The sequence below is a fragment of the Corvus hawaiiensis genome, chromosome 3 (genome assembly GCF_020740725.1).
Source record: "Corvus hawaiiensis isolate bCorHaw1 chromosome 3, bCorHaw1.pri.cur, whole genome shotgun sequence".
Lineage (NCBI taxonomy): Eukaryota > Metazoa > Chordata > Aves > Passeriformes > Corvidae > Corvus > Corvus hawaiiensis.
In genome coordinates this window covers 30,921,722-30,948,837 of record NC_063215.1, presented here as the reverse complement: position 1 = coordinate 30,948,837, position 27,116 = coordinate 30,921,722, and the positions used below count along the sequence as shown (strand labels likewise).

General features: G+C 36.1%; 1 protein-coding gene across 3 annotated transcripts in view; it reads right to left on the bottom strand.

Moving 5' to 3' along the window:
* The window catches only part of SMAP1 (small ArfGAP 1), a 92,421-nt gene that overhangs the window by 21,070 nt on the left and 44,235 nt on the right, over nucleotides 1-27,116 (bottom strand). For 2 of the 3 annotated variants that reach the window (XM_048299875.1, XM_048299877.1), the window contains 2 exons: nucleotides 23,170-23,250; nucleotides 1,281-1,365 (listed from right to left, as the gene is read on the bottom strand). In XM_048299875.1, coding sequence (XP_048155832.1) covers nucleotides 1,281-1,365; nucleotides 23,170-23,250 — 166 coding nt within the window. The remainder of the gene's footprint in view (nucleotides 1-1,280; nucleotides 1,366-23,169; nucleotides 23,251-27,116) is intronic. The other variant, XM_048299876.1, reaches the window with a different exon arrangement.

The following is a 27,116-nucleotide window of genomic DNA, read 5'->3' as shown; positions in this document are numbered from 1 at the left end:
TACTTTTCAAATCATGACCAAAAGAATACGGAAGCCCAGCAATCTCAAAACCACATATTGATTAAATTTTAGTTTTTAATTACGTTGGTCTGCTTAAGGAAAATCAGCTTTCCATCAAGTCTGAATTACTTTTTTTTTAAATAGGCTCATTCAACATTCTTTCTACAGTGTTAATTAAGATTTGCATGCTTATAGTAGCAGATTACTTGGAATGAGATATGGACAAGATACACATAACCCATGCAAAAATGGTACTTTACAGTTAACTCTACATCAGAGGGAAAATAACACATATTTTGGATGAGAGCATAAATTTTAAAACAGAGAAGACATTTACTGTTTTGTCACATTAATCATGCCTAGAAACAAAAAATGTTAAAAAACCCAAAACATTTTTCTACAAAGTGAAGTTTTTAGAATTACATTTAAAAGACTTATTAGCCTCCTCCAATATGTAGAAATTATGTAGAAAATTAAGAATAACCATTACATTGATACAAAGTGAATACTCTTAATATCCACTCACAACTTGTGGAAAATTTTCCTAACACTGAATATCAAAAGGAAAGAAAAATAGTTACAGTAATATTTTATTCTTCCATTTCCATTTTAAGATTCTATCAAATGGAAAAAACACATTTAGAGCAACACTAGATAAATGAAAGACATATTTTATGAATATGGCCTATACACAACAGTATAGGCAGACAGTGTAAACTAAATTACTTTACTAGAAACTAGTTTGTTTACAGGACAGTCCATAGTTACCTGCCAGTCAGAAAACAAAAAGGTATATTAGATAAAAATGAGTGATGGTTGCAGTCAGTACAGAACACTGAAATGCCCAATATATTAAGTTTTACAAGGTATTAGTCAGCTACAGTCTGGCAGTTTACCATTCTTTTAACTAATATAGGAATTGTATGATATAATGTATTTTACAGATACATAATTCAGATCACCTCAGCATTTTCATTAAAAAGTAGACTTGTACCATAAACGATGAAATACTACAATCCATGAGGCCTTTGAAGATCACTTTGATAACTTCCCCTTCCCACAGGAGCTCATTACTCTCCCTAGCAAAACATAGGTACAGATATACCCACATGTCCATGGCATTTTCCTTTATAGGTTCAAATTCATGCATACAATCTTATCTATCTATCATATTCAAATTCATCTATCAGTAAGCACAGAGAAAATAAAAATATATCTATTAAAATATAAAATTATGTATCTATGTTTGATTTAAAACCAAGTAATTATGTACTGCTTACCAAGTCCTAAAAGGTCAATAGTGGGTTCTGATGACTTTTTTGGACTTGCTTTAGCTTCTGATTGCTGATCCTCTTTCTTCTGTGGCTTGTAAGGGATAAAAAATAAACACAAATAACATGTCTGAAAAGATTTAGTGCTTAAAAAATTCTCATTGAAGACAGTGCTTCAGTATCAGAAGTAAAAGCCCTTTTCCATATTCGTTTATCATAATGAATTTGATTTGTAATGAAGTACGTGGCAGTTGTGGTCAAAAGGGACATGGCACATGACTGTAAAAAATTATCGTTGTACTTCCACTGGTATGTAGTAAATTTTTCAATAAATCTAAGTTCAAGGATAGCTTAAAAATAAGCTGAAGTCTTAAACGGAACGCTGTGTATTGAGCAGAAAGCAAAAAGCTGTCTATAATTTATCAACTCATTTTGGCAACCAAACGACACAGTTCTGCAATATTAAAGAGAAAAAAATGATGTTTTTAAAAGCTTAACTTTAAAAATTAGAAGTGTACTAATGACATTAATTCGCCTTTCTGCAAAGAACATGCAGAATTTACAGATGTTGAGCACTGATGCACACAACCTGAGTTCATGATCTTTTTCTTTATAAACCTGAAGGCTAACAACAGCATTCTTCTCCTTCTGCAAAGAGAACTCCATGTCTTTTCTCGCCTAGAGACGTCAAAATATATGATGGTATTGATGTGAGATTTGATTATGAAAATTACTTCATAAATCTGTTTATAGCTCTTCTCATGCCAATATCAGGCTGATCTCCTGAATCCATCAAAACATCGATTTCTAAAATGAACACCAACTGGTTTATAGTAGTGACATGACAAATGCATTTCTTCATATGCACTTAATGTGCCTTTGCTCCGTATTTATCATAAAACCCCGAAGCGGACTGGTTGATCAATGAGTACAGCCTTCAACTAGAAGAGGTTACCCAATAACAGTGGCAGGATACTGTCAGGTTGGACAATGGGCTGACACCAACAGAACCTGCTTCACTCACATCTTTATCACATACATAACGTGGCTTTGACAGGGTCATTGAGGCTCCTGAGGTTGCTGAAGTCATTAAATCTTAGTATTTAGCATTAGGAGAACTTTAAAGTTTAACACAATTGTATAAAGATCTCCTGTTCAAGGTAATCCTACACTTTCTTCCTCTCCTGCAAAAGGGGGATAAAGAGCAATGAGCTTGGTGTTTGGAAAGAGCAGTGAAGAAACTCAAGAGTATTAAAAGCAGCCCAAGCGAACAGAAGCCTGTTACACTACAGACACTCCTCTTGCACGAGCAAGTCCCGACTGTAAACCTTCAGCAAAGAGCTCCAATGAACCAAACTCCATTTCTGCAGCTACCACAAACAGATATCCTCACAGGTAATCTGACCCTTGCTAGTCTCTCAGAGAAATACTTGCTCCCTCTTTCCAAAAGTCCTTAGGTTGATGTTACATATCTTGCTCAAGATCCAGCTGTTTGGGAAATAGCCTGATGAAAAAACAGTCCATGAATTCCTTGTTTCTCTACTGTATTATAACTTTCATCATTGCATTTATGATCTGGAGCACAGCACACTCATTCCAAACACTCAGAAGAAGTACTGCTTTTGAAAGTAAACCATGACAGCATATCAAGATTTTTTAAAAAGTGACAATTCAAAATGAAGTTTTCTATAACTGACCATATCTCAGTAAATATGCCATAAACCAACAAAATTATTACTATAAGCACTAATCAGAATTAACAGTGAGTACTTCAGAACAGAATGTGCCATAAAACCTTGCACATTTGAGTCTTCTCCACTTCTGTAAGAAACACTATGGGTCACAGAAGCTGTTAAAAGAAGCATTTCTGACATGCTCCTTTATTTCATGAAACTGGCTTTCCCCCCTTTTGCTTAAACAGCTTAAAAATTCTGAATATAGAAAGATTTCTTTCAACTGAAAAGAAAAACTCTTAGAATTATATTAAATGTGCAGATTTTCATTACACTGTACTAGATTTCTGATAACTACCTAAAACCACAAGTTTGAAATAATTTAAAGCTTGACAGGCTAGTTTTGAATGCAAACTTTTCACAGAAACCAAACACTTCTTCATGCATTAATAAGAACTAAAGAGAAACAATTCAAATAGCACTTTTTAAAATTTGGCACTTATTACTGTGGCAAATTAATCTTATTAACTAAACTAAAAATTTTAAAATGTGGGAGGAATAATCTACATAGGTCCCCTGCTTTGTGAAATGAACATTTTCAATATATATTAAATGCATATTCTTGTTTCATCACTCTCTAAATAAGAAAGGCAAAGAAGACACAAGGTATAAAAATACAAATTTCTATAAAAATTTGATCCCTTAAGATATCCTTTTCCAACATCGTTACTGTTATTTCTGAATCAGCAGTTTCTGTCCCACTTTGCTCCCCTTCTCAGTATGTAAGCTACTAGATTTTAAGGCTACTTCATAGTTAATTACTTTAAGATAAGCTGAAAAATTATTTTCAAGCTTGTTAGTACAGCAAATATTTCCAGCCATTAATACTGCATTTGTTTCCTTGGTGGAGATTTTCTCCTTAAAGCACTATTCAACATCTTTACAGCTACACAGTTTTCACCAACATTCTAACCTTCAGTCTGAAAAATGAGAAAATGCATTAGTCACCTAACATTTACCAATAATTCATCTGTACAACAGCAGACATACAAAGCAATATCAGCTATTTAGAACAAAAAAATCTTCCTCTTTAATTTTACCTGCAATATTATTTTGTTCCCCCCATTCTCTCACCATAACTAGCACCACTTCCTGGAATTTCCTATCCTCCTGTCTGAGATTTCAATCAATTCTAGAATTTGGTATGCCTTTATTTCTGTTTAAAACGTTTCATGGCACATAGGAGGGCTTTTGTGCAAATTCAGAAGACATTTGTTTGGTGCTTAAGGTCTGCCATGACACACTTCTCTAAAGTCACCCACACTTAGGCATAAACTAGGTAAGGTTGGCACCAGTGGGATGAGTTAGAACAAGAAACTTGCACACACACAATTATTTTTAAGAACACCTAAATGACCCTCACTGCCATGCTGCTTCTTGAGACATTCTTGTTCTCTGTTCAGTCCCATGGATTCTGCACTGTGGTCCACCTGAAGTAGGTATAATAAAAAGCAAGGCCTTACTTCAGTGTTCTGTAGCAGAGATCATGCCATATTTCTGGGTCTGGAAGAGACCTCAAGAGGTCTCTTCCAGCCCATATAATTCTGGCATAAACAAGGTATTGAAACTTTTGGGCAAGAACAAAAAGGAAGTCACACTGGAGTCGCTAGAAAATTTTATTTCAAATCATAGAGAAATGTGATGTTTAATTTCTTTTTAGCAGTTTTGCCCCAGTAGGACTTGTACATGACTAAGCTTTATGTAGAGAGCGGCCTTTCAAGATGTTAAGTACTGCACTCAGTGAGCACAGAAGTGTGCAACAGGAAAAAAACCTGCATAACAAGGCAGTGACATTTCTTGAACTTACTGTTTAATTTAGTGTTGTGTTTTATCTAAAAAATACCACACTTCGTAGAGATGCAAGGTTGCATAACAAATGCTTGGGAGTCTTGCTGCACTAAGATTCATCTCAGTTTCTATTACCAGTCTCCTTGACTCCCACAGCAATTATTTTTAGGTGTTGACACCAGTACTAGATAATCTATTCCTTGTTATGCCCTTTGGAGTAACACTGCATTAAAAATTGGAGACTAAGCAGCATTAAGTAAACTAAAAATAGCATTAAGAATCTGATATGAAAAAGGCAAGTAGAAGGGAACAGGTACACAATTTTGTGCACTTACTTTAAAGCAGAACCTTCAAGGTTATTTGGGCTACTATTTTTTTAATGACATTCAAGATTGTGTTAGTAATATATGTGGGTTTAGTGAACAAAGTACATGGTTATAACAATCCCTAGATATATTTACTTCAGGTCGTGTATTAACAGCTTCTCATTCAAAATCATTTTTATGCTGCTAGTACATTCTTCTGAAATAGTGTCCTTGCAAACAGCAGAGCATCAAGACATCTTTGATATGCAGGCCTTACATGGCCATTTTTCACAGTTGTCACTAATGGCCACTACATTACCCTTCAGGGCTGCTCTCATGTTGGAGACCTACTGAAAGCAAGCAATGTCCACTGCCTTAAATTATTTTGAGATTATTGAAAACAATTTGTTTGCAAATATCACTGAAAGAAACTGAAGCCAGAACAAGCTTCCAGGGAGTTGATTCTTTTGCATCCTCCACACGATCAGCTTATTTTCTAGCATGACTTGGAATTTTTTACTTAAAAAAACCTTGAGTCCTTGTTTTGAAAAGAGCCACAATAAGTAATTTAAATAACCCCGTGTTCAGCAGGTATTAGATACTTTTGCCAAATTAAGGAGGCAAATAAAGAATTAACCTCGCAACCTCTCACGAATATTTTCACCTATAAAGCACATCTTTTCAGTAAAGAAGCAGGGATACACTCATTACTCAGATCCAGTATGGGCACTATAAATTTTTGCAATCCTGTAGATGACAGGTAACTGGGATACAATAATCTTTTATTGTTTTATTTTCCAGTGCTGTCCTTTTAACCTTCCTCTCAAGTATACTCTTCTGTCACTCCTATCTTCAGGAGCAAGAAGCAAGACCCAGGGAACAATTGGTTGCTCGGTTTCACCTCAATACCTAGGAAGGCGATGGAACAATTAACCTGGAAACCACTTCCAGGCACATGAAGGATAAGAATGTTAGTGGGAGGAATCAGCATGGCTTCATCAAGAGGAAGCCATGCTTGACCAAACCAACAACTTTTAACAGTGTCATGACTGGCTTGGCAGACAAGGGTGGAGCATCACTGAGTGTCTTCCTTTACTTCAATACGGTTTTTTGATGGGGTCGATAACTGGATAAAGGTGCCATCATGGAAACAATTCCCTCTTCATGCTCCTGCTCTTGTCTAATTCTTAGTATCCAGTGATGACTGACTCCTAATTTTATACCCAAATAAAGCTATGTCTTAATCCTGTCTGCTGTACATCTACAAAACAATAATTTGACAGTATGGTACTAATACCACATCTGTAAGTAGTCCTTACATAAAAAGATTAATCATCTTTCAGTATATAAAGAGCAAATATTAAAAAATATTTATGAACTCATAACTTTACCTCTACCAAAATGAACAACTGGGAAATTGTATCTGCACATAAGAAGTAGGATCTCTTTCTTATTTAATTAAAATGGAAATGCAGAAATGAGTATTTGGACTTTCACTTAATTACCCACACACTGTCACTGTAAATCAACTAGCTTGAAATTACTGGATAGAAATTTATATGCTGGTAATCTCCACATACCTCCACACTGCACTTTGGTCAACTGTAGTATTTTGTACTACGAAACCATCACAAACAAAATCCAAAAGCAGGTAACAGTGGAGAAGACCAGGCCACCTCTAACTTACTTGATTTTAAAGCAACCAAGTGCACAAGCCCACTTTAATCTCACACTGAGATGATGCTTTCATTAGTGGAAGCTGCACCAGCCAGTCTTCTTGCGGTTCATAGAGATGCTGTCTACGATTTAATTCATCTTGCTCATTTCCATTCTAGAAAATGGTAGGGTTAATCACTTATCAAACTTCTTCATTTATCCACAATATCAGCTCTAAGATTTTAAGGTAATTTTCAGTCTATCAGGTTTTGATGGAAAAGCTACGAAAATTTGTACTGAAGTTTTGAGGTTTATTCTGCTACAATTCTGACTACATCCTTAAAGATGAAAAGAACACCATTGTCAAAAACTTCCCAATGTACACTGAACGAGAAAGTTTTCCATTCCATCATGAAAGAGTATCTTTTAACTCAGCAACCTGCATTTAATGCTGCATTACTGTACCACCCTCCTCTATTCTTTCTTTACTAATTTTGTGCAACAATGTAAGTTATCTGAGGTTTTCTTTTTAAAAATGGGTAAGAACACCAGGTTAGGCCAGCAAAACAAAAAAAAAGCTTTCGACTACGTCTCAAATTAAAAAAGAAAGCTCCATTTTATAGAAATCAATATTAGCCTTTATTGAGCTCTCACAATGTATTGCCCTCAATATACCACTAGTTACACCATTCTAGTTCAATATAATTTATGTGAAATACTTTTCTTGAGTTAAATGAAATCAAATAAATCAGCAAGTAACAGTGTTAACTACTCTATTCACACCTTAAGTTCTAGAGTTGATTTTACAGACTTGTTTCTCTCTCTTATATGTTACTCTAAAGCAAATTGTTAGTGAATAAAGATGTTTCTTTGATGAGGACAGGGGAACTGATAGGTACTTTATACTGTATATTTTGCAAACGAATTGCCTGTATGGATCTGGCTGGGATGGAGCTCACATTCTTCACAGCAGTCGATACAAGGCTGTACTTTGGATTTGTGGCTACAACACTGTCATAACACACCTGTGTTTCAGCTACTGCTGAAAATCACTACTGCTGAGTAGTGTCATTTTAGTTTTGCTAGCTTTGCACAATCATATTTCTTGTTTTGCTAATTTCAGCAAGCCAACCTCCAAGCACCTCATTAAGCACATTCAAGGACTACACACACACACACACAGACATACATATACACTTAAGAGTCAGCAATACTTCCTTGTTGGTACTTCACAATCTCCTTCTCTACCCTTTCTCTGGCATTCTACAGACTTTGTCAAACAGATGCAAGGAGCACATGAGTCAAGTGAATCAACCTATGCACAAACCTCATCCTGCAAACTACAGTGAATTCCCAAATTCAGTTTTCCCATTGGAGCTCAGCATACACAAGCCTTGAAGATCTTAATTTGAGTATCATAGTTTTGCAGTTGATTCATCCAAAGGTAAACTCCAAGTCCCTGGAAAGGGCAGCAATGCTTTCTCACAGAAGCCTGGACTGCAAGTCTGCAGGAGACAGGACTGTGAAGAACATTTAGCAACACCTGAAGCATAAGTCATATACTGTAGGAAGTCCAGTGTGTCAGCAGGGTGTTTCATCAAATTTTCTTCAGCCAGCTATTTTTGGAGATAACCATTAAATGAGTGATTCATACTGCCTCAGGAAAAAAGAAAAAAGAAATGAAAGCATTGCCTAGTCAATCCTCCTCCTTCCTCTGTACAAAGGTTATAGTACAGCACACAGGATGCTGCCTATAGGGGATATGGTTATATATGGGCAAGACAAAAAGGAGGGTCAGTACCACCATGACTGACTGTCACACACCTATTAAATTCACATACTTAACAGGATGCTATGAGGTCTATAGCTGCTGTCTCTGATGCTCCCTTTCTGCAAAACAAGCTTGTCCTTTCCCAGCTTTCAGCACTGTGCCCAAACACATCTGGCTTTGAGGTGCACAAGATGGGCAGGGAAAGACGAGGGAAGTGGAAAGCTTTACACCAGCTTGCTTGGTTGACAGAACAGACAACATACATGAAGTCTTCTGGTAAGTGTTACACTTTGAATGATAAAACAGTAAGATTATTAAGATCTAGCATCAAATACATTGCTCTGCGGTCAAACCCATTGCCTTTTTTTGATTACTACTGTAGTAAAATAGGAAAATAATCCAAGTTTGTTAAATGAGTAAGGACACTGGTATCCTTTCAGAACATTGTTTAATACAGTCATACATTCCAGGGCCTATGGTCAATCTAAATTTATTCCTTCTGCACATCGCTGTTCTCCAGAATACTCTCCTCTGACAGGCAGCTGAGGGTGTTTTGTACTGGAACTGAGTCGTGAAACAAACTTTTTTGGTAAGGCCTGGTTCAAAAGTGCCAGCACACAGTCAAAATACTGTGGTTATTTTTCTTAAAAATGGGAGATTCAGGTTTCCATTTTCTGCTTCTGTAACCTTATGTGAGTTATTGTCATATGCACAGATTTTAAGGGTTTAACAGTTCTAAAAGATGTGACACCCAGTAGAAATGTAAACCACACCAAATACTTTAAAAACAAACAGAATTTTGACAAATTCACTATTACAAGATGATAATGTAAATAATTTAGCAGATCTCAGCACCAGCATTTAGGATTATCATTGACCTTATTCTCATTTACACTGTGTGAGAGCATTTAAAGGGGTAGCATACACAGTGCAGGACATAAGCCACATGATTAACAGCTCTGAAGTAGAAAAACACTACAGTCAGAGCAGTCATAAGTTACTAATTTAAAAATCTCTCCTACTCTCAAGCAAGATATCAGTCACTGTCAAAAATCTGATTCATCAGCTGTCCAGTCCACTTATCTGCTCCCATTTTCCTTCATATTTTTTTCCTCAATTTTCCACTTTAATGAAAAATTCATATGAATCTAGAACTCAGTCTGTTTAAAACACATCTGATTACCAATGCATTTCTAACTCATATTCCCTACCTTGACTACAAGGAGCCTTATGAAAGCTGAAGATACATCTTTGAGATAATTTTGAGAATAGCACTTCTAACTTAAAAGCAATTTTCAGTTCACTCACTAGAGCTCATATACAGCTCTACGGTTACTGAACAAAAGCCTTCCTTTGCTCTTAATACATAGGAATTGTATGCCTTGTGGATAAAGCAATTGCATTCTTTCCCTCTTCATTACCTGCTTGCAATAAAACTTGCAAGAGAGCATAAACATTTGAGGATTGCCATACGAGAAAATAATGTTAGTCATTTACTATAAATTTGCAATAGGTTCGCAGATATGATTTTTCCTGACACTTACACTATACAAAGTTTAGTCCATATCCATTTACAGCATTCCTTACATAGGCACATCCTAGAATTTTTAAAGAATATTTTTATGGCTTTCATACCTGACCTGCAAATAAGTAAAAACTAATCTTTTCATAATATTTAATTTAAATGGCGTTAAAGATGAAATGTGTTACTCTATTTACCCTCCCATAAAACAGCAGCATTTTTTCTTCAGACTTGCAACTAAAGATGAAGAAACTTAGAAATCAGACTAACTCTTCAGAACTGAGGATACTTTTATCAAATGATTAACCCCTATTTTGCCTAACTAGCATAAAAAGCCAGAAAACCAATGTACTATACTGAAACACAAGTTAAAATATGGTGGTATCATTATTAAGTTGTATAGACTACAGCGACTCTGCAATCAAACTCTGATGCATTTCTAATCAAGAGAAAAAGCATGTCGACAACAACAAAAAAGCCACCATTCTTATTTATCAAACTAGAATTACCTTAAACCAAACAAAGAGCCAAGTCAAGGGGAAAACATAAATTTATTATTTAAGAGTCTATTGTGATTATTTCAGTGAATCACTCACAGACACTCAACTACTTACACCCACCTAGGTAAGCCTATTTAAGGCATTCACACTAAGCAAACCAACAAAACCAAATTGCCTTTTGTTGTTGTTGCTAAATATGATTCTGTACACATGAAGGTCCTTCAGTCAAAACACATACTCAAAGGAAAACTTTTTAAAGTGGTCCTTGATCTACATCTTCACTTTAAAAATCTGGGTATATGAATTGCATTAGATTTTCACAGTTAGAGCAAGATACTTAAGCAAGATTATGTAAAATGCATTATATCTTTAGTCATTTGAATTAAAAACTTCATGGCAGAACTAACAGACCCTGCACCATAATCTTATTCCATTAATATGATTTTATCTGGGTCTAGGCTAATACACTAATCATTTCTGTGAAAATGGATTAAGACTTTTCCTTTGTTCTTACTTATTGACCAAGCAGTACTAACATTGTATTTTAACTGAATTTAAAATGTTAGCTCAGATCTCATTTACTTTAGTCAGTGTATTCCAAGAAGGCTTAAAACCTTTCATGTCTTGTACTTTGCTGAATTGGTTTCGCTCCTTTCTAATGCATCAGACAATCTCAGAGGCCCTTTTACCTTGCTCAAAATGACGTATGAACCACGTAAGGATAATTTCCTAAAATGAAGTTGGCTTTCTTTTTATACTTACTGCTGAGACTACAGCAAAGTATCAGAGATAAATCCTTATTCTTATATTCATGCATTAAATCTACATAATAACAACCACATTTGAAATACTAGTTCTATGCATTCAGATTCAAATATATTAGGTTCTTAAAGTGGGAAAGTTCAGAATAGGGTCTGAAAAAAAGAGGAAAAGCTCTTTTTCCTAAGTTTGATACTTGAAAAAAGCATAAAGAGATTGCAAGATGATTGCTAGCTAATGGTCACAAAAAGACGTAGCAACTTGAAGCTGAGGGATAGCAAGACTGCGGAACAGGGAAGGCTCATAGTCTGAGTGCAGAAGTATTCAAGTTTTCCAGAGATTCTGGGGGCAAAGACTTGAGCAGAGTTTGCTGCAGCTGTAAATCTTTGAAATTACTGCATTTGAGCCCAGAAGCAAGGACCTGTTTACAAGGACACAAAAGGCAGAGAAAAAGCTGTTTATCAATCCTTTTCCTATTTTGTATTACCTTGTCATAGAACTTGATTTAGATAAAATGGAAGAATTCTGCTTTTAATCCAATAAAACCTGTGGTCTGCATCTTATAGAAGAAAGCACTATGAAGCAGAAAATCTAGACAGATCCATCTTACAGTTAACCCAGTGTCCCATTATGAGATCTATAAATCGGGTTAGGGTCAAAGTGTTTTAATGCATCTCAGTTTGCAAGCTGTGAAATGCAATAAACATGGTTTGTATTTTTGTAAGCTATTTTAAATACACCTTCAGTTTTTGAATCATGTATTATGGTTATATGAACTCAGCTTACATATTTCTACTCTATTTCTATTGTGCTCATTAGCCTCGGCAAGATTACAATAATGCAGCTATATTAGTTCCAGTTCCACATTAAACTATTTTCTTTTATAACTTTCCTTTCAAAAACCTTTCAAGCAATACATAATACAACATCAGTGTACCCAATCAGAACTAAAGGGCATTTATTTGTAATTCCTTCTTCATATATTTCCAGACAAGAATGAGCTCTTTCAGGCATGGCAACTGACTGAGCTCACAGTAAAAAACCAAAGAAATGCTTTTCATCCCTATTCATGAAGGTATGCTTCTCAGTCTTTTCCTTAACTATAACAAAAGTGCTTTTTTTTTGCTTTTTATGTGAAACTTCATTCAATATCAAGACCCTACACCCTTAGCCAGCAATCAGCTCATACCTTACATCTTTCCAGGTGCTTGTATCTTACTCACTGGTTAGTCCAGCATGAAATGTGCTACCTGAGTGTGATCACAGTATGTTATTCTCCGGCAGCTGGTGTTAGACATGCTGCCTTTGCAAATAGTCGGCTTCTAGATGTTGGTCTCTGCAGGTGCTGACCCTCAGATTCCTTGCAGCATTTTTCCAGTGGCCAGCACCAGCCTCTTACCCCACTTGTCTTGAAGTTTGCAAGAGTTCACACACAGGCACAGAAGAGACAATATACTCAGTCAATAGTCGCAAATAGCATTTGGCAAGAATACAGAATAGCCTGCAAAGACCAAGTGAAGGCTGAGACAATCCTACTGCCAAGCAACCTGCCCAACAACCAGCATGTATGTGACTGCCCCTTTTTATCCACTTCCCCTCTGCTTCCTCATGTTTGTTACACCCCAATCCACCTTGACTTCTCTATTCCCCTGATTTGGTCTCTGTCACCTAAACATCCCATAATAAGCTGCATATAATATTCTCTGTTCTATCCCCAGATTCTTTTCTCTCTGCATCCCCCAACAAGTCCTATACCCTATTATGCAATCACCCCATACTTGTCTTTTATTCCTGGGAGAGAATCTTTTTCCTTGACCCACCTCACGACTTTCCTTTGATGTACTAGAAGCAGATCACTGGCTCTCTTTTTACTGATCAGATTACACCACTTCGCCTCCCTGTTGTTGTTCATTTGATTCTTACAGTCTATGTTTTAGTCAGTCTTACAGCATCACACTGAATAGCGTTTCATATAAACAACCTCTGAATTAGGACATTTTACTCAAGAGTGTTGGACTCATACTCTGTGCTGGCATAGTTTGTATCATTATCATAAGCAGTATACTACAAACACTTTATGAAGTCTAAGTATACTATTTCTCTAGAGATGAATTTGAAAAAGCTTCTCAATTAGCTCCACAGAAATTCAATCCTCTCAGTGACAGCTAATCAGACTGAAATAGCCCCATAGGTTAATTTTTCTTACTTCTGTATCAGCTTGTTGCTTTCTTTAACTACTAGAGAAGTTAGGAGAGAGCTGATGAGTACTTTATCATCCTCACGTACATATACATAATTCTGTTTCACAAATGCAGAACGTAGTGAGAGGGAGAAATGTTTAATAAATACTTATGCATCATTAGCTACATTAGTTTCTTCTGCCAGTCAGGGTATTTTTTCCTCAATTTTGTTCTCATTTCAAAGTTAATCACTTTGAAACAATTACTTAAAAAGCTAATTTTAACCTATCATATACAATACCAAAATGGATTTCTCTTTACCTGGGCAAGCTCCATTTTCTTTGTCTTCATCCTCCATATCATCATAATCTTTAACATCAACTATCAATAAGCACTGCAGCCTCCATCTCAACTGGAAATGAGTCAAGCCTCTTTCTGCTTCTAATCCTCCAGTTACAATAATGTGAACCTATATGAAATTTCTGTGTATTCTGAAATTGAATATTTAAATCATCCTTACAAAATGTAAGGATTGCTAAAGCCTTTTATCTTCACAGCTTCCAAGACGCCAAAGTTTTAAAACTGGCCCTTCAGAGTGATATTACAAGGCCTCTGATTTTTTTGTTCAGTCATCCATTTCAACATTTATGCTAAGATGCAGCCCAACCTGTTTCATTTACACCACTAAAATAATCCACGTTTAAACCAAGGAAAAAGATACAGTGTAAACTGAGGGTTTAACAGGTAAGACAAAAATCTGTATGTTCTCTTGAGCAGAAGCTACCCTTGTTACTACACCGTGCAAAATACACTTTCTGCCTAGCAGACAAGCCTGCAGGACCTTACTCTGACATGAAGTACAATATTCTCAAATTGAGAGACACCACTTACTGAGCAGAGAGGCAGGACAGATTTATTTTGCAACAGTACAGTGGTATGGCTGGGGACCAACCTCAGAACTGCCCCACTTTCTTCTAACTCCAGGTACCAATTTTATAAAAGAAAAAGAAACACAAGCTCATCCAGTTGCAATTATTTTTTTTCAACAGAGCCAAGAGGCAATTCATTGCAGGTGGGTTAACACTTCTGTCTGATATATGTAAGGAATTTAGCAGTAAAGAGTTGCCAGTTATTTGAACAACTAGGCAACTGGTAACTTAATTTTGCATTGTAATTATCATCTGACAAAATTATCTAGAGTGAGAAACTTGTCCATTTCCTTCAAATTGTGTTGGAAGATCCTGCTTCTGTCTTCTCTTGCTTCTACCTCTACCACACCTACAGTGCTATTTTCCAACTACCTTTGAGTTAATTTTGTGAAGACATAATTATGCAACAGTATGAATGCCAGAGCCATAAAGTGTTCCATGCAACTGTTCTAGTGCCAATAGCAACTATTGAAATGCAATAAATTCAACAGTCCAAAGAAATACTCCTTTTAGCAAAAAGGCACACAGTCAATACCTACATCGACTATGAATTTAAACTGGAAGACACTCAAAGTTGTTGCATGACACCGGAAGACTGCTGAAACATTTTATAGCACATTATATTATTATTATAAACCATTTAAAGCTTTAATGTTGGAGATTTAATATTGCCAGTGATAGCTAAAATAATTTTTTATGAAACAAGTCAGTATCTTTACTCTTCAGTGAGATTTGCATATCTGACAGAATTTCCCACTACCCCATTGCCCTATCTTGATGGTCACACACTGGGGTGAGATTAAGCACGTTCTACCTTAAGCATGGTAAAATGAAACAGAACACACAAAGACACTTGATTGCTTTGCCCATGCTCCAGTACTTGCATTATTTTAGGAACAAAGTAAGCCTATTACTCAAAACAAGATAAGATTATTATTTTGCATGACATTATTTAAATTAAAGTCTTTTTCCTCTTATCAGCTTCATCTTATCCAATCCTTATCCTTCTTTACATTCAGTTCCATGTATCAGTACCACTTAGGTAAAAGCATAGTGCATTTTGTTCCTGCATATTTGATTGGTCATACACAATCTCCTAACTAGTACTATAATTTTTATAAAACTTTTTAGATGAGATCGTATATTTGCAGTTTTTATCATGCATGGTCCTGTGGTTTCAAATGTCTCAGAATGTCTTTTTTCTAAAGACAGCAATCACCCATGAGTAAGGTTGATTTAGTTCATGCTTGTTTAAATGTGTTGACTTTATTTTGTTCAATATACAAATAAGCATATGTAATGTCTTAATTGTCTCAAAGTCACCAGAAAAAAAGATGAAGCTTATCATAAGCTGAAAATGCCATCTGTTAATAAGTATTATCAACTGAAACCCAAGGCAGTATTATGTTTTGAACCTGTATGGAGCAAAAGTGTAATGGAGGATCAATTAAAACTAAGGAAACTTAAAACAGCTTCCTGCTAAAAAAGTTCGGCAAGTTAAACAAAGACAAATTTAACCAAAGCAGGCCCTACTCAAGCTTGTTCTCATTGTTTTAGATACTACTTGTATAAAATTTTTTTAAATTGCATTAAAATGCTGTTCTGCTGCAGACCAGAGCTGACAGGATCAAGCTGATACAGTGAACACACACTGGGCTGAAGAAAAAAAGTGATACCCTTCCTGAACGCTGACTCCTTTTCCAACATTAAAAAGATAAAAGCTTTTCTTTTTTTTCTGACAAAAAAGGGGTTTCTTTCATTGCTTCTACCTGCAATATCTATTTCTTAATTTCTTTGTCTACAACTTCAAATACGTAATAAGAGCCATGACAGATTAATTTCATTAAGTAAGACTATTTTTCATGGCAATCCTCAAACAGAAGAAGTCCTTTGTTACCTGCAAAAGGAATGAATAGCGCAGTTTCAGGAAGCATCTAATTTGATTTGCTTTCCTCCAGATTAGCATTAAAAACAAGCAAAGAACCCAAAATAATCTGATCTCTTCCGTAAGACTGAGAAGGTATGATTAGAAATGTAAAACCAGGCTGGGAGAGGTCCATAGTCCACAGAATGCAGACTGAGAGAACAAGAAGCCTTAAAACCCTTCACCCTTTGTGGGGGTAGGAGGCAGGGAAACAGGTTGCCTTATGTCTTACCACGAACTCCTAAAGCTGGAGCTTTAATTCTTATCTGCTTAGTCTGAACTTGTGAAAACAAGAACTAAGACTATAAATAAGACTATATATTCAACCAGAGTGCAAAACAGGTTTCTATTTTTCTGTTCCCATGATATACATGATTGCTTTTTAATCACAATTTAAAGTAATATGGCATTTTATCTAAAAATCAAAAGGAAAAATATTTTAAAAATAAATCACTCAGAAAGGCAAATAATGCCTAGACCTCTAGAGAAATGTTATTAACAACTGTTCAAGTGATTTAGCAAATTTATCAACAATACAGTATCAAAACAAAGAAAACATTTAGAATATTTATAACAGGATTCTGCATTTAAATCATCATTCAGGTCAATATTTGTAAATCCACTTATTCCTACAAGTTAAAAGTAAACACTTAATAATATCACTCACCAAACTGGTGTTTAGGTGGACACCAACTACTCTGCAGGCTTTCATTCATGCATTATTATATTGCCACTCAGTTTTAAAGAAGTGTAGAACACTAGAGCACTATCTGCTCCAACTCATTTCTCCTTGTACAAAATTATTAGGATGATAACTTGTAATAGTTCGAGTAAGTAAATTCCATCCCCGAGAAATAAGGAGGACAGATAGTTCCTCTTGCCTCAATTGTCCAGGCAGGTTGATTTTTGTGAGAGTTTTAGCTGTCTTTGGGGGAAAACAAACACACCATCCTAACAAGCTACGTTAAGTTCTTTCTATTTGGTTAAATGAATATTTGACACACTGTTTTTTCTATATGAAGGGGAAAAGCTGCTAGTATGACTTGTCCCCACTTTTATTTGAGGGGTTCTCCAGTGCATTTTAAATGCAAATAAACTGATGTCTGTACCTCTGTAATATAGGCCATCTGGTGCTGGCTGGTACCAGCTGACTGAGAGGCAGCAGCTCACTGTTACTGCCAAGTTTAATCTGCCAATTTAGTCTTCATTTTGGGGAAGAAAAACAGCATTTGATATACCACTATTGAAAAATAACCTCCAACTGACCCATTCCTGCCACTTGAAATAACTTTATACAAAAACAAGAACCAGTTTCAAATTCAAAAGGCAATATAATAAAACTAACTAACTCACAGTGTCATATTGAACTTCAGTTAATCAAGTGTAGCTGCTGCACTCCTTCAGAACCATTCATCATCCTGATATGTTCAGCAGAATGAAAAAATCGTTAACTTTGAATGTCAATATTAGTTTGCAAATGCACAAGTACTTAGTGAAAAAAAGAATAGTTCATTCTTTACATCCTAACCATTTAACTTTACTGTCCCAGTAGAACACAATCTTGTCTTAAAAGGGTTTACTTCAGTAACTTAGATGTGGTTTCACAGTAACTATGCTCCTCAACACGCAGTATTTTACAGTGAAAACATCACAGTATTTTCATTGCAGTACTCAACTCATGTGAAACCTCTAAACTAAACAGTGGAGAAAGCTACACAGCGCTGAACCCAAACTCTTCCAAAGCATTCAGTGTCATGGACTTAGCTGAACTTTCTAATTTTGGATATTAGAAATATTTACCAAGTTTTCCATGGACAGTTTTCCAAACAACTTCTGGCTTAATTCTGGCTTGTTAGCACCATTGCATACCACATTTTCTTAATTTAAAAATTAGACTACATAAGAAGTTGAACCCTACAAAAATCTGAACATTTAGCCATATGAATTTTCTTCTTCTTTGCTCTGGGACCACTCCAGGGCCTCACAGCATCATACCTAGCGATGCCTTTTTTGTTTGAATTTGTACTGCAGAAGTACATAAACAGGTATGTCTTGAAAAAAGCTAAACAGTCCTAGTTGCTCTGAAATTCAAGAAGTTATTCATACAGCTCAGTCCACTTCTCTGTTCTAAATAGTGCAAAGCAAATGCCTTTACTAAATGAAGTATTATTCCCTATACTCTTTGATTGCTTGTGAACAGTATTCCTCAGTTCACTGTGCAGCTCTTGTTTATCTTTGGGGCACACAGTCTCCCCAGTTCACACACTGGCCATGTCCCAGCCATGCCCCTGATCCCTCAGCCAGAATGACCTAAATGTACCTTATCTCCTACTTTTCTGTGCTTCCTTTCAGTGGAAAACAGGTAGAGGTGGATGGAGTGCACACAGAGCCTCCTCCAACCTGCTGCATGAAGAAGTAGCATGGAGCTTACCTAAAGTGCTCCTCTGTGCTCTAAGAAGAAACTTTACTTAAACTATCTACATTTTATTTCAGAAAACTACTCTGAGGCTTTGAGAGCTCTCTCATGCACAAGTAGAATACTTATGCTACATATTGTTTTTAAAATCACCAAATAATTCTAAATTGAACACATTCAATTACTCAAGGATGAACAAAAATTCTACTCAGTAAACATGCCAGAAATAAAAAAGCAGTTCAGTGGTTTACTCTGTTCCTGAACAGAGAACTTGTTCAGTCAGCTTAAGCAGAAAAGAAAGAAGAAAAAAAAAAGAAAAAAAAAAGAAAAAAAAAAAGAAAAAAAAAAAGAAAAAAAAGAAAAAAAAGGAAAAAAAAAAAGAAAATCATAGCTGATTTGGGAAATTTCACTACCTTCAGCTGTTCAAAAGAGTAATTAATAAGAAGGGAAAGCTCCTCAGCAGCTGATGAAAGGGCAGGCAGGATGATGAAGTTTAAAAATGGCTAGCAAAAGCCTAGCTGTTTTTTCCTGCCTACAAATTGAACACTTTCCTGTGTAACTACCAATGAAACATGTAAGATTGGTGGTCAAACTAGACTTTCTTCCCCTCCCCACTAATAGAATGCGCTCTTACAACATGAGATTTACTTTTTTAGTTAATTTAAAAATCTCTTAATCTTAATTTTCTGTACAGAACATGTAAAATTTGCTTTCATTACATGACAGTCTGCCTTATGCTATTATCCTGCTCTTGGCCCATAGAAAACATTAAGAAGCACACAATTAGCTCACTTCGATTATTTATTCCTGCAATTCAACACATTTTTTATATTGCTAAAATTTGCACTTCTGTTGCTTGCAAACAAGCTGGGCTTTGAGTGAACATGCCAGCTTCACATAACCTGGCCCCAGTTTGCATACCACGAAAAACTACATAATAATTGTTACAGCAGTTTTCTTGCAGTATTTTCCCTGTTTCTCCAAAGTACTGTAAGGATAAGGTTGTTTTAGGTAGAAGCACTAAGGAAACTTGAGATCTGCAATTGTGGAAATAGCATAGGGAGAGAGGGAGGAAAGACCCTGGGTAACTTATGCAAGTTTCTTAACTTTCTTCTATTAGACTGAAAAAGACATTACAGGTGCAAGTAGCTTGGCAATGTCACTTATTTTATTAAGAGTTCTGCAGATCTGATGTGAAACATCTCATTGTTGGCTGCTTCCAATAAAATGCTAATCACTGGACTAGACTCAATCAGTCTATCTGCTCACACTGTAAGATCTTGTTATATTACAAATTACCCAGTAATTTCATAAGAGAAAGTGAACAGCCCAGAAAATTAGAGTAAAACAAGTATCCTTGCTACTCACTATTCTGCAGTAGATCTCTCTGATCTTTAGGAAATTCTACAGGACATCTGAACTCTCCAGTGTGAACGCTCACAAAAAAATATTTCCCCTGAAACCCACTTCAAGCACATGATGATTCCTTACTGAAAAGCAATTTCAGTAAGAAAACTCACTACTATTCAATAAGTTAAAATATGATGTTCTTTGTTTATCAAAGCATGATAATCAACAAAGTATCTTTTATGCCATAATTACCTGATACATTAATGAAATATTGGGATAATAAGTTTACTAAATCAATGCTACAAGCTTTCAGTAATATTTGAAAAAGCAACAGAAATCATGCTAGACATTTAGCTTGCTAAAGACTAAGAATCAGTTAGTGACAACATCTAGTTAGTACAAGAGAAAGGCTCTCAAATGGATGTAGGAGCAAATTAGTCAGCTCTATGAAGCAGAGATAATATAAGAATTGAATGTGAACATTTTAAACTTTTAGGATGCTTACTCTTGTTTTAAGAGCTAAGAAAGTTAATCTCAACAAAAGATAAAATTGAAGTCACTAGGAACTGAAGACTTGTAGGAGTACATGACACTTGAGAATAGATCTGAAGTTTTCTCTAGATTCATCTTTTTACAAGTTTAAGACCTCTATTCTTTTCCATCTTTATTGATTCTTCCATAGGATGGCTAAAACACTGCTTGAATTACCTTAACCTAAAAGAAGTCTCAAAATTGTGGCAGAACTGCCAACTCCTTGTTCACATATTTTTAATTCATTAACTTTCCAAGCCTGGAATAACTAGACTGGAGATAACCCACGTCTGTAGTAAAGGCAACCAGTGACTTTACATATGAAGTGTGCAGACTTCTCATATTGCTTCCTCCTCCAGAAACTGGGAAAAATAACGATCTACTGCTTGGTGTGGTTGCTGAAAACAGGATAGATACTACAGACAAGATGCCTGCACTCCCCTGTTGATTCAGGATGCAATATTTAAAAGATCCTATAGACAGTCTCCACCTGAATGTGAAGGGTATCATTATTAATGAAACACTAAAGTTTATCAGCTCCCTAAAGCAGAACCACATCACAAAAGCAGCAATGTATTATTCCATGTATGAAAATAAAACCATTTGGTTTTCTATGTCACCAACACTTTCCCACAGAAACAAATATTTGATACAGGCTTCGTTCGTTTGGATTGAAGAACACAGCTACAATTTTAAAATATGTAAAGTTTACAGTCTAAAACCAGCTTATTTTGAATGAATGATCCTTTAAAAGCCCAAGCTTGAAGAATGTCTTAAATTAAAAAGATGACACACAGATGAGTTCCATTTGAGCAGTCAATGCTGACATATTAATAACGAAATAAAATATGCTGCAGTACTTCAAACACTTTGCAGCTGTTTCAATAGCACTATTATCTAATACAGATATATTTACCAAATTCCACATTTTGTAGTACAAGCATTTAAAATCGAAATACTTCTTTTTATTTGCCTAATCATTAACTGGTAATCTAATGACTTTTCAAATGTAAATCTAATCAGTGGCATTAGAACTGTTTTTTATTTCAAATAGTAGGATTATCCCCCAGCTGTAACTATGCTCTGGTGGCACTTCCCCTCACTTAACCAAGTATTCCCAGCCACATAACGAGGCTCATGCATCCTTACAAAGGGAAATCCTCTCTCTCCCAGACCAAAAGTAGATCTTTGGGCTCTAGAAAGTTAAGGTTTCCAAACCACAGCAATGTTTTTAACCTTTATAACTAAAGTATGTTATTATAAGTACCAAAATAAAACATTTAACTTGGCTGGACACCCCTGTAAAGCTTCAGTAATCAACAATTCAAATGTTTTTATTGTCATCCATAAATTTACTTTAACCTCGTACAGTATCAGTAACAATAGCTCAGTCAAGCTTCACAAATTGTCATAATAAAATTTGCTTCTGCACTAACTCATTCCGAACTTGCTTTCTAATTTAAGAAAAATTATATTTGCATCGAGGAGGGGCTTCTTTCCCCCTCCAAATGTGCATATATATATATATATATTTGTATCTTGTTTTATTATGTAAAATGAAAAAACATCTATTTGAAAACTGAATTAGAAATAAATCTGCAATCACAGTCTGTGAACACACAACATTTTTCGTAATTGTAACACAGCACTATTGGGGAATAAACTGACAGATGGAGACTCCAATGCATTCTGCAGACTACACTGCAGACCTGAACATACTAATGGATTCACAAGATCTGAGAGATGACATCTGTATTAAAAGAAATTATTATACTTAATACTAGAATTACCCATTTCATTTTTGTTTAATATTAACTCTCTACAGAAGTGCACATGAAATTTTAATTGTACCCACATTGCTAAGGCTGCTCATTATGCTTTAACATAACTGTATAAAAAAGCACCTTACGTGGTTTGCTTGTCATGTTTTGTGACATGATCTTAGTTGCAAATTTTCAAGTTACTTAGAGTTACTAATTAAACTCTATAGATTATACATTTATGTTTAAAATGGATTCATTTATGAAAGACAGTATTAGATGATAATACAAGATTCAATAACACTGACAATTTTCTGGGCAAGAATAGCAATGGTCCATGACCCTGAGGTTAGCTCAGCTGGTCAGAGCATGGTTCAATCCCCGTACAGGCCATTCACTTAGAGCTAGGCTTGATGATCCTTGCGGGTCCCTTTGGATCCTTGCGGGTCCCAACTCAAGACATTTCTGCAAACTTAAAATCCTTAATTAGGTTTTTGGTCTGAGCCTAAACTTTAACTAAGCTTAACCCACTTCCCTCTTCCCCTAAACACATTCCTTCCTCATTGTATGGCCGACCAACTTTTGTATGCAAGCAACAGCACAAGTAGGATTCACGTGGATTAACCAGATTACAACTCATATACACATATACATTCATACTTCTGTGTGTGTATATAGATACACACACACACATTAATTTTTTCCCCAATCTCTGAACGTATCTAATACTATGTGCCACTTTTAAATAACTGGAAAAAAAGAAACTCTTCTTACCTTTTCAGCTGTTAACTGTTTTGACGGTTTTTCTGATTCTCTCTCTCTCTTTTTCTCGTCTTTCTTTTTTTCTTTTTCCTTCTGCAAAAACAAAAAGCATTTTGCTAGTACCCAATTTACAAACATATTGAATGTCTACAGTCATATAGAATATAAACAGAGATTTTGAGCTACTCCCTTTTAAATCAGTTGATGCTTCTATCTGCTCTGCTTCCAGAAGTGACTCATTTTGCTCAAATACTAATACTAAAAATATTGTGACTTTTAGATTCAATTCAAGAAATTCACTTTTTCACCTGCTCATCTGCTTAATAAGCAGAAGGAAAATAAATCAGCATTGCTTCTCTTAAGCTAAGCAGAGCAGAAGAGAAAAAAAACATCTTCAAGTATCTCTGTTAACTCTGATAGCTTCTGTCTTGGAGAGCAGATGTCAGCTGCTTTGAACAAAGAACTACACTAAGGTAAACTGCATGCAGCTTTCTGCAGAAAGGTACTGATTTTTAAAAGCTAATCTAGTAGTCTAAAAAAATACTCCTGAATGTAAAAAAGTTGCCTTTGGCCATATGACAGGCCAGCTGAGCAATGAGACATTATGTTGTTCCAGAAAGTGAAAATATAAAGATCCCTTTACTTTGAATGCATCATAATGACACTACAGAAATTTCCTCACTTCAGTTTTTAATGAATGAATGTGCCAAAATTACTGATCTGTCTGACTCAAGCAAAGCATAAAATATTCCTTAAGGAATAATGTGAAGAAGATACAGACTTTCTAGGCTAGCAATTGCTTTGACAAAGGGTTAGTCTGCCTGCATTTACCTTGTACAACTACAGTGTAGTACTAGTGAGTGTACTTGAACACTAAATGGATGAAATAAGGGTTTACCATCTGTAATAAAGAGAATGAGACAGTAGCTCCTAAATGTTCTTTCAGCCATTAGACTTGTACCCCTTTGTTCAAAGCTTCAAAATGGCCTTGTTTCAGAAAACACTACTGTTTACAAGTTTCCCAATATTACGAGAAGGGTTCAGAGGTTAGATAACTGTCCGTGAAGCTCCAGTATTAAAAATAAAATAGTTTCTAGGTTACAGCTTGTGTCAGTAAGGAATGTTTGTGGTTTTTTCTTTTCTTTTTTCAACATCCAGTATATATAATTTTAACATTTTTATAACATGGCATTTACTTAATATAGTTCTAACACTCAGGTGAAGGGGTTTTTTTGCTGGTGGGTATTTTTTTTGTTTGTTTGGGGGTTTTTTGGAGGTGACTGGGCACAGGGAGATCGAAGTAACACATTTTTCAAAACTTCCAATAATCCATTTTCAAGCCCTTCACCATATTTACCAGATGTATTGGGGCTGCTCAAGTCCTGACTAAACCATGTGAATTATTTCATCAGGCATTAACCTGAACACTCAGTTCCTGGAAAATCGAGACTATCACACCAAGCACCTGCTTACAAGCAACAGAAAGCAATGACCACAGTCATGAAACCCCAATAGGGGAATTTGGAACATCTGTTTTGACAAAAAGAAACAGAGACCAATTTATATTTTACTGAACATTAGGAACACAGAAGTGAACACAGTAGTCTAAACTAGAGGCCCTGCCAATACTGTATCTCACCTGTGGTAGCGCAAGGTGTTCAAGAAATGTTTGTATGACTGGGACAAGTATAGAGCAGTATTTTATTTTGAGGTCACATTATAACGTGAGACTTGCAGCCTTACTGAACTAGGACTACCAATGCATAGCCATGCCTTTCTTCCATTACTGTTTCACTGACCCTAGTACCAACCTGCATTCTAACATACACACAAATTATACTGTCAGAGCAAAAACTTTTCCTTCATTCTCTGTTCCCACGTCCCACTCCAACTGTCTCAAGCTGAATAATTTAAATAAACATAATCTCTTCTCCCATGGAAACTTAGACAACTGCATCAAAAGAAGCGTTACCAGCAGGTCAAGGGAAATTATTCTCTACTCAGCTCTCACAGACCCTTCCCTCTGCGGTTGGGGCCCCCAGCATCAAAAGGACATGGACCGGCTGCAGCCAGAGAAGGGCCACAAAAATGACAGGGGGCTGGAGCACCTCTCTCTGAAGACAGGATGAGAGACTTGGGGTTGTCTGAGTCTAGAGAAGAACGAAGACTCCGGGGCCACTTTATAGAAGTCTTCCAGTACCTAAAGGGGGCATCACGCACAACAGGTAAGGACTCTGTCGGGATAGCGACAGGAGAAGGGGGAATGGCTTTAAACTGAAAGCGGGCAGGCTTAGATTAGATAGTAGGAAGAAATTCTTAACTGTGAGGGTGGTGAGGCACTGCAACAGGTTGCCGAGGGAAGCTGTGGATTCCCCATCCCTGGAAGTGTTCAAGGCCAAGTTGGATGGGCCTTTGAGCAACCTGATCTAGTTGTTATAAACATATATTATAGTATTGGCTTCTCGCAAAGTATTAAGGTAGATATTATATAATGTTAGAAATGCTTTTTGCTGTGTGGATGTAGTTTTCTCTCGTTTTAGCAAGAATGTTAGCAAGTGTGAGCAAGTAAGAGAACCTCCAAGCGAGCAGAGGATGAGGCCCGAGAAGCTGCTAATCAACACTTTGTCCAGAGAACAAAAGGGCCCAAAGGCTGCTCCGCCCGGAGAACGGGCGGCCAGGAGAGTCCGGAGCCGCTATCACCGCTCTGCCCGGGGGGCAAAGAGGCCCAAAGCTGCAATCAGCCCTGACTGTCTGGAGAATTAAGAGATCCACCCTACCATCGACTCTTACCTAGCGGGCCCAACCCCAAGAATCAAAAGAAATAAAACCGCAAGGCAGAAGACTACGCATGCTCTAAAAAGGTGGACCCAAGGAGTGGCCATGCAGAACAGTTCCTGGAAAAGTTTGAATATGAATAGAGAACAGACAGTAAAAATGGTATAAAAAGGACTCACCTCGAGCATCAGGTGTGCTCTTGGCAGAGCGCCAAGGCACCCGGCTGTTATCCCTTTGCTTTATTTTATGTGTCTCTTATTGTCTTTGTATTAAACTCTTTAAATTCTAACAGGAGAGTGAACCTCGTTTTTCACATAGTGAAAGGTGTCCATGTCCATAGTAGGGGGTTAGAACTACATGATCGTTAAGGTCCTTTCCAACTCAAACCATTCTATGACTCTACAATTCTATGATTTGATTCCTCTCCTCCTGGGAAAGGTTGTTGGAAGCGTCATGTAAGTACTCTTACTTTTCAATCACAGTATCTTAAATTTCCTTGAATATGTTTAAGTGAAAGCAGAGGTAGTTTTTGCATTTTTTCAGTATGTCCTGATTTCCAGTTTGACTTCAACATTTTTTAAACAATATGTTTAACTCACTTCTGGAGTAAAAAGTATCTGAAACATTTATTTCTCAAGACTTCAAGAACAAGGAGGGTTTGCAGAAAGTTTCATATGGCAAAGACTCTGTAAAGGTGACCAAATATAAATGCTTCTTGTTGCCCTCAACAAATCTCTAAAAGCTTAATAGTGAATATATGAAGACCTAAAATAAACTGTTCTCCAGTGTTCCTGCCTCCACACCTCATAGAATCTACAAAACAGTCTTGATTCCCAGCAACTTTATTTTCATTCATTTAAATTTCATTGTGGACTTGAAAAGCCCTTTACCTTCACACTTCCTAATTTCAATATTCAAGCTTTCTGCCTCACCTCCATTAGATAAAAATGAATTCAGACTAAATAAAAACATTTCTCAAATGTTGCATTCACGCCAGAACTTCAGCTCAAGTGTTTCATTACTTGCAAAAGCAGTCAAAAACCACTACGAAGATAATAAAATTTAATTGACTTTATATTAGTCTTAAATTCTAAGGAAAGATTATTAATTTTTTTCCAAGTTTCATTTCTTACATGGCATACTAGTTACAGAGAAAAACTTTCAAATGTGAATACACCAATAGA